The 18104-nt window shown below is 37.5% G+C and overlaps 1 protein-coding gene across 1 annotated transcript; it reads left to right on the plus strand.

The window, feature by feature from the left end:
• Positions 1 to 340: 340 nt before the first annotated feature.
• On the plus strand, positions 341 to 1819 carry LOC131609870 (probable xyloglucan endotransglucosylase/hydrolase protein B). The gene is made up of 4 exons (XM_058881685.1): positions 341 to 655; positions 749 to 849; positions 948 to 1141; positions 1229 to 1819. The coding sequence occupies exons 1-4, from the start codon at positions 469 to 471 to the stop codon at positions 1626 to 1628; spliced, it is 882 nt and encodes a 293-aa protein (XP_058737668.1). The 5' UTR covers positions 341 to 468; the 3' UTR covers positions 1629 to 1819.
• Positions 1820 to 18104: the final 16285 nt, after the last annotated feature.

An 18104-nucleotide genomic window follows, 5' to 3' on the forward strand; every position in this document is an offset into this window, starting at 1 on the left:
GCCATTCATTTTGTAATAACAATCTGTATGAGACATATTAAACTTAGGAGTTCACATAAATTTAACAATATTCATATAAATTTTAACCAATAAATTTTTTAAAACATATTCACTCCAAAAAAAATTGTTAAAAAATGTGTTGATGCGTTTTTCTTACTTGTTTTAATACATGCAACCTTCAAACTTATCACTTTAATTTTAGGCACAATTAAAATTTCTGCATTGCATAATTAATACTCTAGGTGCATATAGAAAGTGATGGATGATTATAGTAAACACGTAACATAATCACGATATGAGTTGCTTCTAAACTAAGATCCTCTATTTAGGCCAATATTAAATCATTGAGTATAGGTCTCAACTCCAAAGGCATATCTAGGATCATGTGCCTATATATTCTGTATAAACCATCCTGTAAAGTTGCATCCTAGCATCATCTTTTACTCATTGAAATATATTCACGTAAAAATGTATTTTTCATTCTGGATTGCATCTCTTATTTTAACGTCTTTAACATCTCCGGCTTTCTGCGCAACCCCTCCGAAGCCCGTCGATGTGCCGTTTGGTCGAAACTACGCGCCGACATGGGCTTTTGATCATATCAAATACTTCAATGGAGGTTCTGAGATTCAACTTCTTCTTGACAAGTACACTGGTGTGTATACTACATGTTCCTTGATTAATCTATGGCTTATTGGTTAAAGTAATTGTAAACTTGATAGATAGTACATATTTTGAATTTGAACAGGTACTGGTTTTCAATCCAAAGGTTCATATTTGTTTGGTCATTTCAGTATGAACATTAAGATGGTTCCTGGTGATTCAGCTGGAACAGTCACTGCTTTTTATGTATGGACAAAATTATTTTTAGTTATTTACTTGTTTGAGCTAATTTTGCAGTGAGATAAATTATTTGACTTTGTTAATTATTGCATGAAATTTTGCAGTTATCATCTCAAAATGCGGAGCATGATGAAATAGATTTTGAATTCTTGGGGAATAGAACAGGAGAACCTTATATTTTACAAACAAATGTGTTCACTGGTGGCCAAGGTGATAGAGAACAAAGAATCTTTCTCTGGTTTGATCCTACAAAAGCTTACCACAGATATTCTGTTCTATGGAACATGTACCAAGTTGTGTAAGTACTACCTTAAAAATTTGAAGAGTAACAACCTTAGAAAATGAAAAACAAAATTCTCAAAATAATTACATATGGGTTGTGCAGGTTCTTTGTGGATGATATTCCAATAAGGGTATTCAAGAACAGCAAAGATTTGGGAGTGAAATTCCCGTTTGACCAACCAATGAAGATATACAACAGTTTATGGAACGCAGATGATTGGGCAACAAGAGGTGGATTAGAGAAAACAGATTGGTCAAAAGCACCATTCATAGCAGGATACAAAAGTTTCCATGTTGATGGATGTGAAGCTTCTGTTAATGCAAAATTCTGTGCAACACAAGGAAAGAGATGGTGGGATCAAGCTGAGTTTCGTGATCTTGATGCTGCTCAATGGAAAAGAATAAAGTGGGTGCGTAAGAAATTCACCATTTACAATTATTGTACTGATAGAAAACGTTTCCCTCAGATACCTGCTGAATGTAGAAGAAACCGTGACATTTAAATTTGTTTATACATTTGATTGTATTTATTTGTATCATTATTTATTGTCACTGTATGATTTGTATTTTTCATATCCTATGTAATAATTCAAACTCAAGGAATTGAGGTTGAAACCAGTGAAGTTTCTTTGTATTTGTCGAACTATATTGATTGGTCATTTTTCAATAAAATAACAACAGTTTGCTACATCCATTGACATTTTCGGGTTATTTTAGGAATTAATAATGATCTCGAGATTTCTAATGTATCAGCTAGCAGGTGAAAGTTTTAATAAAAGAAAACATGGGGGAAATTCTTTTCCAGGTATGTGTGATGGTATTTCATAAGAGACTGTGTTAAAAAGACTTAGGCTATGTTTGGGAGTTTGGAGGGGAGGGGAGGGGAAGGTTTCCAAAAATTAAAAATTAAAAAAATATAGAAAAATATTTGACATTTTTTGAAAAAATGATTTTGTTTAGAATGATAAAAGAGTCATTATAATTACTAAATTTTTAATTTTCAGAATACTATAACAACCTAAAAAATATTTGAAAAATTTATGTAAGCCCTTCAAAACCCTCCAAAACCCTCCTTCAATACAATTTTTGAGTTCCCCCATTTATGGGGTTTTTGGTGTTATGAATAAACTCAAACCCTCCAAAACCCTCCTACCCAAAATCTTTTTATCCTTTTCACCTAATTCTTCTTATTTTTCAAAGCCCTCCCCTCCCCTCCAAACTCCCAAACATAGCCTTAATGTGTAGTAAAAACTTTGTAACACCTCAATTTTCATACTTGGACATCTTGTTTAAAATTCTACAACTTTTTTTCTTCTCATTTCTTGATTCTTCTTGTTTTACTCGAACAGTTTTCATATTTGAATATTTGTAAAGTTAGCCTTATGTGATTCTCTCCTTTCTTGTGACCAAGAGATCTCGGCCTCGCCCAATTCCCTTTGATCGTTAATTGGAATGGCTTCACCACATTCAATTACCAATTCAATTGGCGACTCCTGTTAGTTCTATTTTTTTTTTTGTCTACAAGTGGATTAATTTGGGAAATAGGTGGAAAGCATGATTACTTTATGAATTTAATTAAAAATATTGGTTATTTAGATTAAAAAAAATTATAATTTAGTTTATTGAAAATTGCTTGATTTGTTGCATTTTCTTTCACTACACTCACCACTAGTCAACCCGTAATAGATGACCGATATGGGACAAATTGTGGCACCTTTCAACAGGTTTTCATTGTGATCAAGACATGGTTCATTAAGCAAGCATTAATCTTATAAAATGAATTTCCCCAACTTATATACATTATGTTTGTCTGCCTCATCAAAGGAATGGATTAGACCAAGCAATTTGGGCAAAGGTCAAAAACTCCTGGTTTTTAAAAGGGAGGGAATCAAATAAGGCTATTGATCTCAAATCATTTGTAACTCTTTCAAATGGATACATCTATCTATATTAAATATATTATAAAAAAATATCATCTTCAACATGCATAACATCAAAATCATTCGTAACTCTTTCAAATAGATACATCTATCTATATTAAATATATTATAAAAAATATCATCTTCAATATGAATAACATCAAGATTACATATAGTAAAATTATCTTTCTAATAAGGGAGGTCCCAAAAATAATTTTTTATGTTCGCATCCTTCAATATTTATAAAATTTTCAAATTTCGAGTTTTGGTAGTGCATAAATTTTACTCTAAAATTTTAAAGTGTCAAACTAAGGAGTGAACCAGGAGTGGTAAAATAGGTTCGACACGTCGAACTTGTCTGTTATATTCACAATTTTTTACGGGGCAGTGTTAGCTGAAGATTTCATTTTATATTGTTTTGTCCTTCGAAGGAGTTGAGAATCGAAGGAAAGATGGTTACTGATGGCCATCCCTTAAAAAGTGAAAAAATGGCTACTGATGGTCATGCTTCGAAAATAAAGACTAACGGACCCATAAAAGCAAGAGTATTTCCAGAAAGATCAAAAGGTATGATTACCTGGGAAGCGTAGATTGCGCGTATTTCTTCAGTATTAGGGTTTGGAACGAACTCTCGTTCCCCAGAGCGTGTTGTTGATTGGAGCTTCAAAGCGGGTTGAAGAACATTTGAAGATGAAGCCATGGAGAAATTTTTGATTAAAAGGACAAGATTCTAAAGAGAGTGAAGATGTTTCAATTTTTCGGTGAAGAAGATGAATGAAAGGCGGTATAAAGGCACAAGGTCAAATATTTAAAGGTTTAACGGAAACCCTTTTAATCTTTTGGGTAAAACCCGAGAAACACATGGCGGTTGGTGATTTAATCCAACGGCGGTTGGATAAGTTAGCCTTACTCCTAGTATATAGGAATAATGATCAGTAAGTAAGGTTAAAACGTGGGAATGTAAGTCATGAGAAGACATCTTTGAAAATGACAAGACGTTTCGGAAATAGTGTTATCAGTGATTATGACGTTAGTCAGCAGTCTTGGAACTTTCAAAGATCATAAAAACGAAATCTTATAATGACAAGAAACGCCTATTTCTGTTGATTCTCGAAACAGGCATTTATTGGGGGCAATTTGTTAGCTGAAGATTTCGTTTTATATTGTTTTGTCCTTCGAAGGAGTTGAGAATCGAAGGAAAGATGGTTACTGATGGCCATCCCTTAAAAAGTGAAAAAATGGCTACTGATGGTCATGCTTCGAAAATAAAGACTTCTAAGTTCGTTGAAGATAGTGGGCACTGAAAGACTAATGAAAGCATATGTCTTCGGGACTTAGACGAAATTCATAGAATATGTATTCAAGTATTACTACTTAGTGTGTTTTTTAGTAGTGTTTGTTTAATACAACAGCTTTGACAAGACCTTTGAAGATCATCAAAGGTATGTTAATCTTTCTTCCCCGAATACCACAGAGAATAAACTCCAGATCTTCAACCATGATGTTATTCTCATCAATCACCCGAGGTTGAAAGTTGCCTACGAGCATCTGGTGCCAAATCCTGATGGTTTGTGCGCTGTAGCGATCACTATCCATGAGTGTTCTCAACATGATATGAGTAGTCATGCTGAGAACATTATCATCAAAAGTTGCTCCGGTGTTATTGCATCTTATGAGATTGGCAATAGTGGTGGGGGTAATGCTAAGGTGAGCATGTCGAACGGATGAATCAATGGTGGCTCTACCTTCAGGGTCCATGCGTAAAGACGCATTCATCCAAAACTCTGCCACCATATTAGGGTAGATGGCACCCTCCAGGACTTCCTCAAAGTTGAAGATAGTGGGCACTGAAAGACTAATGAAAGCATATGTCTTCGGGACTTAGACGAAATTCATAGAATATGTATTCAAGTATTACTACTTAGTGTGTTTTTTAGTAGTGTTTGTTTAATACACTGCCACGCGTCGAAGACGGACTCAGGCGGGAAGATTTGAAATTCGAAGACGGTTTCGTAACCGTTCATTAACAGATGGCTTCGCTGGAAGTTCTGATGAGAAACGTGGCAGCAAATTAGTGTAGGACCGTTAAGGTCGAAACTAGTATAAATAGGTGTCTTTATGTTAGGATTCCGGGTGTTCATTTTGTACAAATCACTCACATATTTACTCAAGTATCAAGTGTTACGAGAAAGAGTTCGCTGAGAAAATGTACGTATGACACCACCATTTTAATACATGTGTATTGTATTTCATTTTCGAATACATTTCTGAGTTACTGCATTCCATTTATTTCTTGTCATTTACATTCCTGTATCTTTATTTTACTTTCGAATTTACTTTCATGATCATTTACTTTTAAAGTTCTTAACGTTTCTGCAGTTTAAGATCCTTTATGTTTTAACAATTTTTAAGTTTCATATGTTATGTTATTTATTTTTCTTGTTGAAGTTATAACTACATATAACGAAGCAATTACCAAGATTCTTGAATCGAACAATACTCATCGAAGAAGACAAATTACGAATATGATTCAAATGAACATTGATAACAATCTTCTTGACTATGTGTCCTAGGATCAATCTAGTCGATCCTGCAAGTAACCAAATCATATTTATTATAGTTTGGAAGACTAGCGGTTGTTTACCGGAAATCACCGTAAACAAATTGGCACGCCCAGTGGGACAGTGTCACGCGGATTGTTTTAATCAATTGTTTTGTTTTTGTCTAGACAATATCAAGACCTTGTATGAACCTTAGGAACGGTAAATTAAAAGACAGTGCACAACCGATTCCCAAACGAAGGTACAACAGGAAAATGGTCGTTACGGCCAGTGCAGGGGGTAATCAAGATCCCCCACAAGGTTCAGGATCAGGAGCGGCAAATTCGACTTCTACTCAAGAAGCACGAGATGCAACGGGTCCAAATGGATCGAGACCTGCAGACAATTCCCAGACTGCGCCTGAAAATACTACAGGACATTCAGGAACTGTTCCAGTTTCGGCATCGACAACCGCACCCTCATCTACAAGTGCAGATGATGTACTGTATCCCTGGACAAACGCTGCAAACAATTCAATGGGTCAAGGCACAAGTTCTGGCTTCGAATGGAGACCAAATACTCCATATGGAATGCCATACCCATTCCCATTTGGAACAGACGTCCGAGGGGCAAGACCCATAAACACCTCAACTAATAATACGACATTTTCACCAAATGTTAGTTCAGTGGGTCGAAGTGGACGCAACACTAATTTTTCTACCCAAATACCCAATTTCACCACAAATAACCAAGCAGCATTTCGACAAGAAATGGATGCAAGCAACCATGATATGGTAGGGCTTTTGGCCAGAGAACTAACTTCAGTCTTGAACCCACTAATGGCAAATGTTACTACAACAAATAGAGAAAACGTAGAAATTTTCCAAAAGATATCATCGCAAATGAATCGAATGGCAGAATTCATGGGAGTACCACCACCTAAAAGGAAAGACAAACAGCCTGTGAATCAAGAAGAGAGGCCTATTTTGGAACGTGTGCAAGATATGGTTCCCCCACCTAGGACGGTTCCTAGGGATATAGGCCCCTCACGAAGGACGGAGTCGTTCGAAAGGACTCCGGTAATTAACTTGGAGGATTCAAGTCAAAGGACCGTCCCCTTTCGACAAGAAATGGAGGAAGAACGACCCAGATTGAGGATTTTGGGTAGGGACGATCATCCAGATGAGATAGTCCAAAGAGTTAGAAGAGAAAATCTGGCCACAGAAAATAATTTAACTGCCATGATAGAAAGGGTTATGGCCAATAATGGCCTTAGTACTGGACTCAGACGTCCAAATTATACATCCCCTATATCAGATTATATCATGCAAACAGAATTGCCTAGGGGAACTAAGGTTCCTAAATTCACAAAATTTTCTGGCGAAACTAATGAGTCAACTGTGGAACATATTGCTAGATATTTAACAGAAGCAGGAGACTTAGCGGGAAACGAAGATCTAAGGATTAAATATTTCCCTAGTTCGCTGACAAAAAATGCGTTTATTTGGTTCACTACTTTGCCACCAAATTCGATAGACGCATGGGCATACTTAGAAAGGTTGTTCCACGAGCAATTCTACATGGGTCAAACTAAGATAAGTCTGAAAGAATTGGCCAGTGTTAAAAGAAAATTCGCAGAAACAATTGATGACTACTTAAATAGGTTCCGCCTGTTGAAATCAAGATGTTTTACAACGGTTCCGGAACATGAACTCGTCGAAATGGCTGCGGGTGGTTTGGATTATTCAATAAGAAAGAAACTAGATACCCAATACCTCAGGGACATGGCCCAATTAGCAGATAGGGTTCGACAGGTCGAACGCCTGAAGGCAGAAAAAGCTAGGGCAAATAAAAGCTATAAGAAAGAAAGAGTGGCGTACGTCGAAGCCGAGAATGTTGATGAGGAGTCTTTCAATGATTCATATAGCCCTGAAGAAGTCGAAATAGACTTGGCTGAATTAAAAGAAGCGCCACCTTATGCTTGCAAATTGTTAAATCCAGCAAATAGAAAAAACCTGGTAGAAAATGATAAGAATGATAGGTTCCCTAAGAAAACTTATACGTTTGACATTACCAAATGTGATGAAATATTTGATTTATTGGTAAAAGATGGCCAAATGATACTACCCCCAAATTCCAAAATTCCTCCGTTGGAACAACGGAAGAAAAGAGGTTTCTGTAAATATCATGGTTTTTTAGGCCATAAAACTTCTCAATGTTTTCTTTTCAGGGATCTAATTCAAAATGCTCTCAATGATGGAAGGTTGAAGTTTGCTGACAAAACCAAGAATCAAATGAGGGTAGATTCAAATCCTCTGAACATTGCTGACGCTAGCCTCTGTGAGGTAGAAGATATCAACATGGTAGAGGCGTCTGAAGTCGAAGTTGTAGAAACTAAATCAAAGTTCAATGGAAAGAAGGCTACTGAAAGCCCAAATGATGACATAATCTTCAATACTGATGTTGAAGAATCTTCCAAGGTAGAGATAACTGAAGCCTCGAAGGAAGAAAGCAGCGAGGCCACTGAAGACCTCAGGATGAAACTCCAGGAAATACAAGTCTCTGAAGTTCCTCCAGTAGCAGTTAACATGGTCACTGCCAGACGCCCAGTGTCTGAGTTTGGCGAATTAGAGACTTGGTTAACAAGGCGAAATGGGGACATTGAAGCTCCACAAAAAACTGAAAGCCTCAAAGAATATCTTTGGAAATGTCACGAGAGAAGCGGTGGTAAGCAATGGATGTGTCCAAGGTGCTCGATCATGCTGAATCGAAGAGTCGAAGCCAACTTCGAGAGGGCTCGGCGCGAAAGATGGGAACATCCAGGAAGAGAGCCAAATCCCCTGCTACAACTATATCCAAAGATGGATGAGAGCTTGGTAGGATTTTTGGTCAGATGCCACAAAGGAAACACTGAAGTTGCTCTGTGTCCCAGATGTGGGGCAGTCTATGATGAAAGACTCGCACGATCATTCGAACGCATATACTGCCATATGAATAGGGAAACTCAAGGGTTGCGTCCTAACCTTTATGGTTTCGACATATGGACTCCGACAAAGAGGCCTGATAGTCCACACCCTAGAGCTCGAAGAGTGACTTTCAAAGTCCCTGCGAATGCACCCAGAGATAGGTGGGTACAAGCTGATGCAAGAACCAACAAATGGCGAAGCTGGGACCAAGGAGGAAGAACTGCAATGGCATATAGGAAACAATTTCAAAGACCAAATCGAGAGGCGAATCGATTGGAGAATTATAAGGGAAAAAATCCTATGTCTCGATCCCAGTGGAGAAGGCATCAAAGGATAAAAAAGTCTCAGAAGGAATACAGGCCAAGAGAAGTTGGAGAATCTAGTAGCAACCAAGTCTCATACCAGGGGGCAAAGTTAAACAAACCTCCGGTGGAACGCAGGTTGTTCGAAGCTGAAAAACTCTTAGATGAAGAAGAGAAGATGCGTTCAAATTCCTGGAAAGAAGAGGATAGAATGACAAATGATTTTGATTCCGATGGAGTGTCATCCATAAATCTTAATTGTAATGTAGTATCTGTACTCCCTCACGAGTTTAACCAGGAAGTTGAAGTAGAAGACTGTGAAGAGGCTGATATCGAAGAAATGACAAAACACAGACCTGTGTGTTACTATGTGAAGGATAGAAAAACACTTAGAAAGGGGGGGTTTGAATAAGTGTAGCTTTAAAAACTTGACGGATAAAAATAAATTGCACAGATATTTTTATCCTGGTTCGCTGTTAACTAAGCTACTCCAGTCCACCCCCGCAGAGATGATTTACCTCAACTGAGGATTTAATCCACTAATCGCACGGATTACAATGGTTTTCCACTTAGTCAGCAACTAAGTCTTCCAGAGTCTACTGATCACACACTGATCACTCCAGGGACAACTGCTTAGATACCCTCTAAGACTTTTCTAGAGTATACTGATCCACACGATCACTCTAGTTACAATCTGCTTAGTTCACTCCTAAGACTTCCTAGAGTATTCTGATCCACACGATCACTCTAGTTCCTTACAACTTAATGTAATCAATCTAAGAGTATTACAAATGCTTCTTGAAAGCGATAATCACAAACTGTGATATTTCTCTTAATCGTTTAAGCTTAATCTCACTAATATATTACAACAGCAATGTAGTGAGCTTTGATGAAGATGAAGATTCTGAGCTTTTGATTTGAACAGAGTTTCAGCAAGTTAATAAGCGTTGTTTTGTTCAGGATCGTTAACCTTGCTTCTCATCAGAACTTCATATTTATAGGCGTTGAGAAGATGACCGTTGAGTGCATTTAATGCTTTGCGTGTTCCGTACAGCATCGCATTTAATGTTATACGCTTTTGTCAACTACCTCGAGCCTTGTTCACGCTGTGTCTACTGACGTAGCCTTTAGTAGCTTTTAACGTTCCTTTTGTCAGTCAGCGTAGCCTGCCACTTGTACTTCCTTCTGATCTGATGTTTGTGAATACAACGTTTGAATATCATCAGAGTCAAACAGCTTGGTGCATAGCATCTTCTGATCTTCTGACCTTGAAGTGCTTCTGTTGCGTGATACCATCTTCTGAGCTTCAGTGCTTCTGATCTCATGTTCTTCTGATGCTTCCATAGACCCATGTTCTGATTCTGCTTCGACCATCTTCTGATGTCTTGCCAGACCATGTTCTGATGTTGCATGCTGAACCCTTTGAGACAAAGCTTCTGAGCGCTGAATTATGCATACTCTTTATATATTTCCTGAAAAGGAAATTGCATTGGATTAGAGTACCATATTATCTTAAGCAAAATTCATATTATTGTTATCATCAAAACTAAGATAATTGATCAGAACAAATCTTGTTCTAACAATCTCCCCCTTTTTGATGATGACAAAAACATATATAAATGATATGAATTTGCGATCAGAAAGAACAGACGGCAAAAGACAAATTACACAGCTATAGCATAAGCATGTGAATATGTCTCCCCCTGAGATTAACAATCTCCCCCTGAGATAAATAATCTCCCCCCTGAAATAAATACTCGAAGAACTTTAATAAAAGACTTCCCTGATTATTTCGGTAGAGACGATCACATAAGCTTCTGTCTTTTAGAGAATTCATAGCTTCTGACTTCTGCTTCCATTGGACAGCTTCAGAACTAGAATTTCTTTAGATCCTTAGAACACTCACAGCTTCTGATTCCTGCTTCCATCTAGGACAGCTTCAGAACTTGAATTTCTTTGATCTTCAGAACATTCACAGCTTCTGATTTCTGCTTCCATCTAGGACAGCTTCAGAACTTGAATTTCTTTGATCCTCAGAACATTCACAGCTTCTGATTTCTGCTTCCATTCAGGACAGCTTCAGAACTTGAGTTTTCTGGATCTTTTAGAACATTCACATCTTCTGATTTCTGCTTCCCTCGGATAGCTTCAGAATTTTGAATGTCTACCAACATCACTTCATGCTAGATTTGTATCAGAACATTGTTGAATGTACCAGAGCATCATCAGAGCATCTCTACATCCTGAAATGTTACAGAACAAACACTAAACGACAAAAGTCAGCATGAACGAGTCAGAACATAAAATGTATATTCTAACACATTATATGTATCAGAGCTATAACATTATATGTATCAGAGCCATATATATATCAGAGCTATATAGGCTAAAATAATGTATCAGAGCAAATAGAATTTTGTCAAAACAAATAGACAAATATGGATCAAATTCTATTATCAGTGCTTCTGATTCATTCTTCTTTCTTCTGAAGCTTGACAGCACTCAGCTTGCTTCAGTTTCCATGGTTTTGCTTCTGTGTTTGCTTTGAAGATTCTCTTCAATTCTTTATCCCTGCAAAACACTTAAACCATATAGAACTTGCAGTTCTTGTTAGTAAATGTGTGGGAGCTTTACCCAGCAACTGATAGATTAATCAAATCATTTATCATTTATCTTCTCCCCCTTTTTGTCATAACATCAAAAAGAATATTTCAAAAGATTCAGATGTATAAAACGACAAAGAAAATCACTGGAATGTAAAACACAAAGAAACTTTTCATTGATAATCAAAAGATGTTACAAAAGGTTCCTATGTTTAACAAGATGAGAAACATTCCTAGCAAATACAAAAAAGAATTTCCAAAGAGGAAATTACTACAAAAATTAAAAACAAAACCCTAGCTAGACACATTCTGTGTCAACCCATCAAGAATCTTTGAGGACTTCTTGTCTTCCAGACTGGAACCTCCACTGTAGGAGAGATCCCAGAGACCAAGGAGGAAGTGAGGGACAGTTCACAGACAGAGAGCTAATGTTGCAAACGGGGCTTTCCCTCAACATAGAAGTTAAGAATATCATTCTTAACCTCCTCCCATAACTCAAGAAAGTCTTCTGTCTTTGGATGAAAGTTGATAACAACATCAAAGAAGAGGTCTGACTTGAGAGGTATTAGAAGAGCCATCCCGAGATATGCAGAGATCTGTCGCCTTTGAGTCATAGATCTTCAACAGGCTTAGGGTGAACGCTAGGTTTGAGCAAGGATTTTTAAAAGAAAGAAGAAACTTGATTGAGCAAGAGACGAAGACGAAAGAGAGAGAGAAAAAAACTTTAAGAGGAACACAAAGAGATAGGAAACCAAAAAACGTTTGAAGAGTATTTAAAAGAAAATAAAATGAAGCAATTGATGAAAAGCATTTAATGTTGCGTGAAAAGAGGAGAGATAATAAAGACAAATGAGGTGACTAGCACAGTTACCTATGGTCGGCGTCCCTTCAACTGCACGCACGTTTATCCATGAATAGTAACGACAGGTTTACCATCCCGAGACAAAAACGTAACAGCTGTTTTGCTTTAAAAGAGGTTCTGAATCAACTTAGACAATGAAACGTTAGTAATAACCGAATCATAATTTCTAAAAGATTTCAATCAGAACTTCTGATATATAAAAAATAATCCATTTTCATTTCAGAAGATACTCATACATAAGAACTTCTCATCTTCTCATTCTGGGCATAAATCCATACTGATGTTCTTCAGAATGAACTTAAACCTATCTTCAGCCAGGGGTTTTGTAAAGATATCAGCCCATTGATGGTCTGTATCAACAAAGTTTAAAGATATAACACCCTTCTGAACATAGTCCCTTATGAAATGATGTTTAATCTCAATATGTTTAGCTTTTGAATGAAGAATAGGATTCTTAGATAAACATATAGCAGAAGTATTATCACAGAATATAGGAATGTTACTCTCATATATCTGATCATCTTCTAACTGACTCTTCATCCAGAGCATCTGTGTACTACAACCAGCAGCAGCGACATATTCTGCTTTTGTTGTTGATAGAGCAATAGTTGCTTGCTTCTTGCTGTACCAGGAGATCAAATGACTTCCAAGAAATTGGCAACTTCCTGAAGTACTTTTTCTTTCAATTCTGTCTCCAGCATAATCAGCATCGCAGAATCCTACTAAGTTGTATTCTTTAGATTTTCTGTAAACTAAGCCAACATTAGTAGTACCTTTCAGATACCTTAGAATTCTCTTAACAGCAGTTAAATGAGATTCTCTAGGATCTGATTGGAATCTAGCACACAAACAAACACTGAACAGAATGTCAGGTCTAGAAGCAGTCAGATATAGAAGAGATCCAATCATACCTCTGTATAACTTCTGATCTACCTTCTTACTTATCTCATCCTTACCTAGGATGCATGTTGGATGCATAGGAGTTTTGGCTTCTTTGCAGTCTAGAAGATTAAACTTCTTCAGAAGTTCCTTCACATACTTGGTTTGGTGAACATACGTTCCTTCTGATGTTTGATTTATTTGTATTCCAAGGAAATACTTGAGTTCTCCCATCATGCTCATTTCAAACTCAGCCTGCATAGACTCAGCAAACTCCTTTCCAAGTGTAGCATTAGATGTTCCAAAAATAATATCATCTACATATATTTGACAAATTAAAATATCCCTTTTAAAGGTTTTACAAAAGAGAGTAGTGTCCACTTTTCCTCTAGTGAAACCATTATCCAGAAGGAAAGAACTTAAGCGTTCATACCAAGCTCTGGGAGCCTGTTTCAATCCATACAATGATTTCTTAAGTTTAAAAACATGATTAGGAGACATAGAGTCTTCAAAACCAGGAGGTTGATGGACATAAACTTCTTCATCTATATAACCATTTAAGAAGGCACTCTTAACATCCATCTGATAAAGAGTGATGTTATGTTGAGTGGCAAATGAAATTAATAGACGAATAGATTCTAACCTGGCCACTGGTGCAAAGGTTTCTGTATAATCAATCCCTTCTTGCTGACTATAACCCTGAGCCACCAGTCTGGCTTTGTTCCTTATCACTTCACCTTTCTCACTGAGCTTGTTTCTGAAGACCCATTTTGTACCAATTATATTGAATCCATCTGGTCTAGGAACAAGATCCCAAACATCATTCCTTGTAAACTGATTTAATTCTTCTTGCATAGCAATTATCCAGTCTGGATCTTCTAGAGCATGATCAACAGAAGTTGGCTCGATCAAAGATACAAGACCTAATTGACAGTCTGCATTGTTCTTAAGGAATGCTCTTGTTCTGATTGGATCATCCTTCTTTCCAAGAATGACATCTTCTGAATGACCAGAGATGAGTCTGGATGATCTTCTGACAGATGGTTCTTCAGAAATGCTTAGATCCTCCAGAGAAGCTGATACTTGATCTTCAGATTCTTTGCTTCTGAGAAGCTCTGCTTCTGATGCGTTGCTTCTTGGCTCAACAACTTCTGATATATCAATATCACAATCAGACTTTATAGTTCCTGAGCCAATTATCTTGCCCTTCTGATCTCCTCCAAACTTGACTTCTCCTCCAGACTTAAGCACCAGGTCTTGGAACATAGACCTTCTTCCCGTCATGTGTCGTGAGCATCCAGAGTCCAGGTACCATGACATGTTGTGCTTTGTCCTTTTTGCAGTCAAGGATATCTGCAATAGGAATAATCTTATCCTTAGGTACCCACATTTTCTTGGGTCCTTTCTTGTTAGATTTTCTCAAGTTCTGATTGAACTTGGGTTTAACATTGTAAGCAATAGGAGGAACAACATGATAATTCTTAATGTGAGTTTCATGATATTTCCTAGGTTGTGTCACATGCTTTTTGGTGTGTGTTATGTGAAAACTTTGAGCATGTGAAGTGTGCCTAATATCATGGGAGTGGCCATACTTGAACTGATCATACAATGGCTTGTATGTGAGTTTCATTTCATCAACAGGTTCAAGTTTGTATGGGGTTTCACCCTCATAACCAATGCCGACTCTTTTGTTTCCTGACACAGCATATATCATAGAAGCTAGCTGACTTCTGCCAATACTTCTATATAAGAACTTCCTGAAACTTAAATCATATTCTTTCAGAATATGGTTTAGACTAGGAATGGATTTTTCTGAATCAGAAGGAGATCCAACATTATTGGATAATTTTAAAAGTTTTTCTTTTAATTCAGAATTCTCCAACTCAAGCTTCTTTGTTTCAAATTCAAATAGCTTTTTCAGCTTTTTGTATTTGATACAAATCTGAGACTTGGATTCCAGAAGTTCAGTTAGACCGGAAACTAACTCATCTCTAGTAAGTTCAGCAAATACCTCTTCAGAATCTGATTCTGATGTAGATTCTGATTCGTCATCTTCTGTCGCCATCAGCGCACAGTTAGCCTGCTCATCTTCAGAGTCTGAATCATCTTCTGACTCATCCCAGGTTGCCATAAGACTTTTCTTCTTATGAAATTTCTTCTTGGGATTTTCCTTCTGAAGATTTGGACATTCATTCTTGAAGTGTCCAGGCTCATTGCATTCATAGCACATGACCTTCTTCTTGTCAAATCTTCTGTCATCAGAAGATTCTCACCGTTCAAATTTCCTTGAACTTCTGAAGCCTCTGAACTTCCTTTGCTTGGTCTTCCAGAGTTGATTTAGCCTTCTGGAGATCAAAGACAGTTCATCTTCTTCTTCAGATTCTGATTCTTCAGGATCTTCTTCTCTAGCCTGAAAAGCGTTAGTGCATTTCTTGATATTTGATTTTAATGCAATAGACTTACCTTTCTTTTGAGGCTCATTTGCGTCCAGCTCTATTTCATGACTTCTCAAGGCACTGATAAGCTCTTCCAGAGAAACTTCATTCAGATTCTTTGCAATCTTGAATGCAGTCACCATAGGACCCCATCTTCTGGGTAAGCTTCTGATGATCTTCTTTACGTGATCAGCCTTGGTGTATCCCTTGTCAAGAACTCTCAATCCAGCAGTAAGAGTTTGAAATCTTGAAAACATCTTTTCAATGTCTTCATCATCCTCCATCTTGAAGGCTTCATACTTCTGGATTAAAGCTAGAGCTTTAGTCTCCTTGACTTGAGCATTTCCTTCATGAGTCATTTTCAAGGACTCATATATGTCATAGGCCGTTTCCCTGTTAGATATCTTCTCATACTCAGCATGAGAGATAGCATTCAGCAAAACAGTTCTGCATTTATGATGATTCCTGAAAAGCTTTTTCTGATCATCATTCATTTCTTGCCTTGTCAGCTTTACGCCTCTGGCATTTACTGGATGTTTGTAACCATCCATCAGAAGATCCCATAGATCACCATCTAGACCAAGAAAGTAACTTTCCAGTTTATCTTTCCAGTATTCAAAGTTTTCAACATCAAATACCGGCGGTCTAGTATAACCATTGTTACCGTTGTATTGCTCAGCAGAGCCAGATGTAGATGCAGATGGATTTGTTGGAGTTTCACCAGCCATCTTTTAATGAAGCGTTTTTCTCTTCCTGAATCTTTTCTAAACACGGTTAAGTGCTTGCACCTTAGAACCGGCGCTCTGATGCCAATTGAAGGATAGAAAAACACTTAGAAAGGGGGGGGTTTGAATAAGTGTAGCTTTAAAAACTTGACGGATAAAAATAAATTGCACAGATATTTTTATCCTGGTTCGCTGTTAACTAAGCTACTCCAGTCCACCCCCGCAGAGATGGTTTTCCACTTAGTCAGCAACTAAGTCTTCCAGAGTCTACTGATCACACACTGATCACTCCAGGGACAACTGCTTAGATACCCTCTAAGACTTTTCTAGAGTATACTGATCCACACGATCACTCTAGTTACAATCTGCTTAGTTCACTCCTAAGACTTCCTAGAGTATTCTGATCCACACGATCACTCTAGTTCCTTACAACTTAATGTAATCAATCTAAGAGTATTACAAATGCTTCTTGAAAGCGATAATCACAAACTGTGATATTTCTCTTAATCGTTTAAGCTTAATCTCACTAATATATTACAACAGCAATGTAGTGAGCTTTGATGAAGATGAAGATTCTGAGCTTTTGATTTGAACAGAGTTTCAGCAAGTTAATAAGCGTTGTTTTGTTCAGGATCGTTAACCTTGCTTCTCATCAGAACTTCATATTTATAGGCGTTGAGAAGATGACCGTTGAGTGCATTTAATGCTTTGCGTGTTCCGTACAGCATCGCATTTAATGTTATACGCTTTTGTCAACTACCTCGAGCCTTGTTCACGCTGTGTCTACTGACGTAGCCTTTAGTAGCTTTTAACGTTCCTTTTGTCAGTCAGCGTAGCCTGCCACTTGTACTTCCTTCTGATCTGATGTTTGTGAATACAACGTTTGAATATCATCAGAGTCAAACAGCTTGGTGCATAGCATCTTCTGATCTTCTGACCTTGAAGTGCTTCTGTTGCGTGATACCATCTTCTGAGCTTCAGTGCTTCTGATCTCATGTTCTTCTGATGCTTCCATAGACCCATGTTCTGATTCTGCTTCGACCATCTTCTGATGTCTTGCCAGACCATGTTCTGATGTTGCATGCTGAACCCTTTGAGACAAAGCTTCTGAGCGCTGAATTATGCATACTCTTTATATATTTCCTGAAAAGGAAATTGCATTGGATTAGAGTACCATATTATCTTAAGCAAAATTCATATTATTGTTATCATCAAAACTAAGATAATTGATCAGAACAAATCTTGTTCTAACACTATGTGCTGAATAATGGTGCAGTAGAAGAACAGAATGCTTTCTTCGAAAGACCAGATGAGGGTATGCGAAACCACTTGAAGCCACTTTACATCAGGGCGAAGATTGAGAATGTTGGTATTAATAAAGTCTTAGTTGATGGAGGAGCAGCAGTGAATCTAATGCCTCAATATATGCTGAAAAGAATTGGTATGTTCGATACAGATATAAGGCCACATAACATGGTCTTATCTAATTATGAAGGTAAAATAGGACAAACATTGGGAGTTGTTCAAGTCAATTTGACAGTAGGCTCAGTTACGAGGCCAACCATGTTTATGGTTATTCCACCACAAGCAAACTACAACCTTTTGCTTGGTAGAGAATGGATTCATGGTGTAGCAGCTGTACCCTCAACAATGCATCAGAGGGTGACGATTTGGAGAGAAGATGGTATAGTGGAGAATATCGAAGGTGATCAGAGTTACTACATGGCTGAAGTCAACCAGGTAAACAG

Source organism: Vicia villosa, linkage group LG6 (genome assembly GCF_029867415.1).
Source record: "Vicia villosa cultivar HV-30 ecotype Madison, WI linkage group LG6, Vvil1.0, whole genome shotgun sequence".
Lineage (NCBI taxonomy): Eukaryota > Viridiplantae > Streptophyta > Magnoliopsida > Fabales > Fabaceae > Vicia > Vicia villosa.

Bases quoted from the DNA above. Each gene is read 5' to 3' on its own strand.
- LOC131609870 (XM_058881685.1), top strand. From the start codon at position 469: ATGTATTTTTCATTCTGGATTGCATCTCTTATTTTAACGTCTTTAACA. The intron at 656-748 runs GTGTGTATACTA...GAATTTGAACAG, and splicing joins TCTTCTTGACAAGTACACTG to GTACTGGTTTTCAATCCAAA. The intron at 1,142-1,228 runs GTAAGTACTACC...TGGGTTGTGCAG, and splicing joins TGGAACATGTACCAAGTTGT to GTTCTTTGTGGATGATATTC.